This window comes from Etheostoma cragini, chromosome 18 (genome assembly GCF_013103735.1).
Source record: "Etheostoma cragini isolate CJK2018 chromosome 18, CSU_Ecrag_1.0, whole genome shotgun sequence".
NCBI classification, from domain to species: Eukaryota; Metazoa; Chordata; class Actinopteri; order Perciformes; family Percidae; genus Etheostoma; species Etheostoma cragini.
This window is the reverse complement of record NC_048424.1, coordinates 11,352,730-11,355,521: the sequence shown is the minus strand read 5'-3', so window position 1 is coordinate 11,355,521 and position 2,792 is coordinate 11,352,730. Positions and strand designations below refer to the sequence as shown.

Here is a 2,792-nt window from a genome sequence, read left to right as displayed (position 1 = left end):
CTTGTTTCCAGCAGTTAAACATCATAAATCAGACAAACATCTTTTATTATTTTATATTCAAAGCAGAGTGTTTAGATATTGATATGTCTCAAATAGGGGGTCTTTAATTTGTGGCAGACCAAAAACTTAGTGATAATGAGTTGCTTAACTGCAAGCTATAAATACTACAGATCTTCATGAATGACATAGAAACCTAGCCAAAATTGTAATATTGATGCGTCTATCTGGCTCGGGCTTTAGGTGTACACTCTTCATTTGGTGCGTATTTACGCACGGACCTGTTGATCGCTGGCATTAAAACAAGAAAGTGATATAAACCTAACGACCTAAAGATTCGTCATACTTACTGCTCTCGGGCGGTCCGTAGAACATGTTGAATTTGTATATCTCTTTGGCATAGTACTCTGTCTCTGTGTTGTCCTGACCGCAACTTTGCTGCCGATCCCTCCTGAGTTCCTCTAGGAGCTCCTTGGTGCTGTTATACAATGCTTGGATTTGATAAGGGATTTTACTCGGTCCGAGAGATTGTGGAGGACTTGTCAATCGAAGTTTACTCAAAATCTGACCTCGTATAGCCTCGACCCTCTTCCTTTTCACATGGTCGATATCCACGGTGGCACAAGTTGACAGAGATGAGCTCAAAGTTGCGCAGTTGAGGAGGAGGACAAACAGTAAAGCCTTGCCCAAATGCATCTTCCTCTCTGCATTTGGTTTGCTCGGTAGTTGAACTGTGCAGATTCACAAGCGAGGACAGGCGAGGAAGGTCAGTGTCAAATCAGACTGATTAGCCCTGCTGAATTTCCTTTAACTTTCTTGGGAATTAGTGATGATCAACTCCGTACTTAATTCGTGTTCTTGTGGCTGTACCTTTTGTTATCAGCAGAAATCCAAATGTGTGTTCGCCCAAAGACATTAGTCAATTCAAAGTCCGGAACAACAGAATGAATCCGCACAAGTAAAATGTGTCCTGAACAAATATCTGTAGAAAAAAAGACCTTTTTGTTTGCATTCTTGTGCTCAATCCGGTAGATTTAAGTCTTCCCACAACTCGGCATATTTATATTCTTTTCTGTCATCAAAATCTAGTGCTGCTGTATTGTCTTTGCGGAGGCAGACCGCAGGCTGTCAGGTTAACGAGGTACATGCGACTTGAGCAGTCTGTATGGCCTCATGTGTTTTATAGGACTGGTTTCTGACGTTTGATGGAGGAGGGACCGCAGACTAACCGGCCCGGAGAGCCCAAATCAGCGATCACAGCGATGTACCAGACATCCAATGTGACACATAAACATGTAAGTTAGTCTAAATTGTGTTTATTTTCGGACCACGTCAATCTTAAGAGCAGTTAGGCTACTGTAACCGCGGGTTTGGAAAGTTTTAGCTTTAATATTGTCGCCAGTTTTTTCTTTATTTAGTCATCTGAAGTGGAGTAAATATCTGGTCTTGTGTCTTCTTTGGTGTTGAAATATATATTTTTAATATCAATAGTGATTTTACTGAGATCTCCGTAGTTGATGTCTCTTCTGATGTCCATGCTGTAGCCTGGGTCGTGCACCATCTAGTGGTCAAAGTCTGGTACACGCAGTAATCTACTTTCTCTGACTGTCTGAGTTAAAGAAATTCTCCTTTTCCACTAATAAATTCCCCTCAGTCTTATAATAGTGCATATATAAATACTTTTAAACTGCATTGTGATGTTAAGATGTTTATTCTCTTCTGAAACACTAATCTTAAATGTTTGCTTTTGATTGCCCTCCCACAGACTGATTTAAGGACAGTTGTTTAAAGGCAAATGTAGACCAACACACGCATACAAAAGTCAAATCCAGGTCCTAGTCTAGGACGTACAGTTCAATTGTGTCTAAAACTTGCCTTGAACTAAAGATTTTAAAACAGGTATTTGTTTCTGTGGTAGCAACCCTAAAAATGGCAATAGCTGGGTTTAGAGAGTTTCCACATGCTGGAGTCCTACAAAGACCCACACAATACAGGACATGCACTCAAATTACAGGCCATATGATTGCATTACTGCTCAAAAGAACCAAAGTCTCTTCTCTGTCTGTGTACACTCTAAGAAATTAACCCGTAAAATAACAGAAGTAGTTCTGGCAGCTCATTACCCGGACTTTGTCCCGTAATTAAAAACAGAAGTTTTGTAGCTAGACTTAAAATACAGAAGAATTTCTGTTAGGCCTATTATTATATACAATTTTCTCAGTTAGTAAACTTTTGAAAACACTTTTACATGTTTAAAAAAATAATTGCGGGTGGAAAGATAACTTTGGAAAAAAATTTAAATAATCTAATGAAAGTAAGGACTATTTAACCCTCCTTTGCTGTCAAAGGACCATAATAGAAGCGACAAAAATGTAAAAAACAAACAAAAAAAACATCAAAAATACGTTACAGAAAACAAAATGTGAATCAAGATCTATACAATTTCTGTTACAATATATAGACATACAACTGTTAATACACAGATGTTTCTTAGTGTAGATTTTCCCATGCCCTCTGCAAACCAACATCCACACTAAATTCATTTTTTAATACTCTGAAGGTTTATTTGCGGGCCCTTTTAAGTTATTTCATCTTGTTTTATTTTGTTTGCCCTCCACAGTCTGTTTTATCTCTATTCATAGAGTATATTCGCATTCTCAGACCTATTTTAGGTCAAAGCTCTCTCGACCACTGGAGGCCCCGTACCCAAACATGGGCTCTGGTATTTTACTGTTTCTTTCGCTCACCAGTTAACACAGCAAGAGCAATTTTGTAGAATATCCAAACTTGGTAAA

General features: G+C 38.6%; 1 protein-coding gene across 1 annotated transcript in view; it reads right to left on the bottom strand.

Moving 5' to 3' along the window:
• The window catches only part of LOC117961404 (transforming growth factor beta-3 proprotein-like), a 9,301-nt gene extending 8,131 nt beyond the window's left edge, over window positions 1-1,170 (bottom strand). Inside the window, exon 1 of the mRNA XM_034900044.1 lies at window positions 348-1,170. Coding sequence (XP_034755935.1) covers window positions 348-693 — 346 coding nt within the window. The 5' untranslated portion in view covers window positions 694-1,170. The remainder of the gene's footprint in view (window positions 1-347) is intronic.
• Between the last annotated feature and the right edge of the window lie 1,622 nt (window positions 1,171-2,792).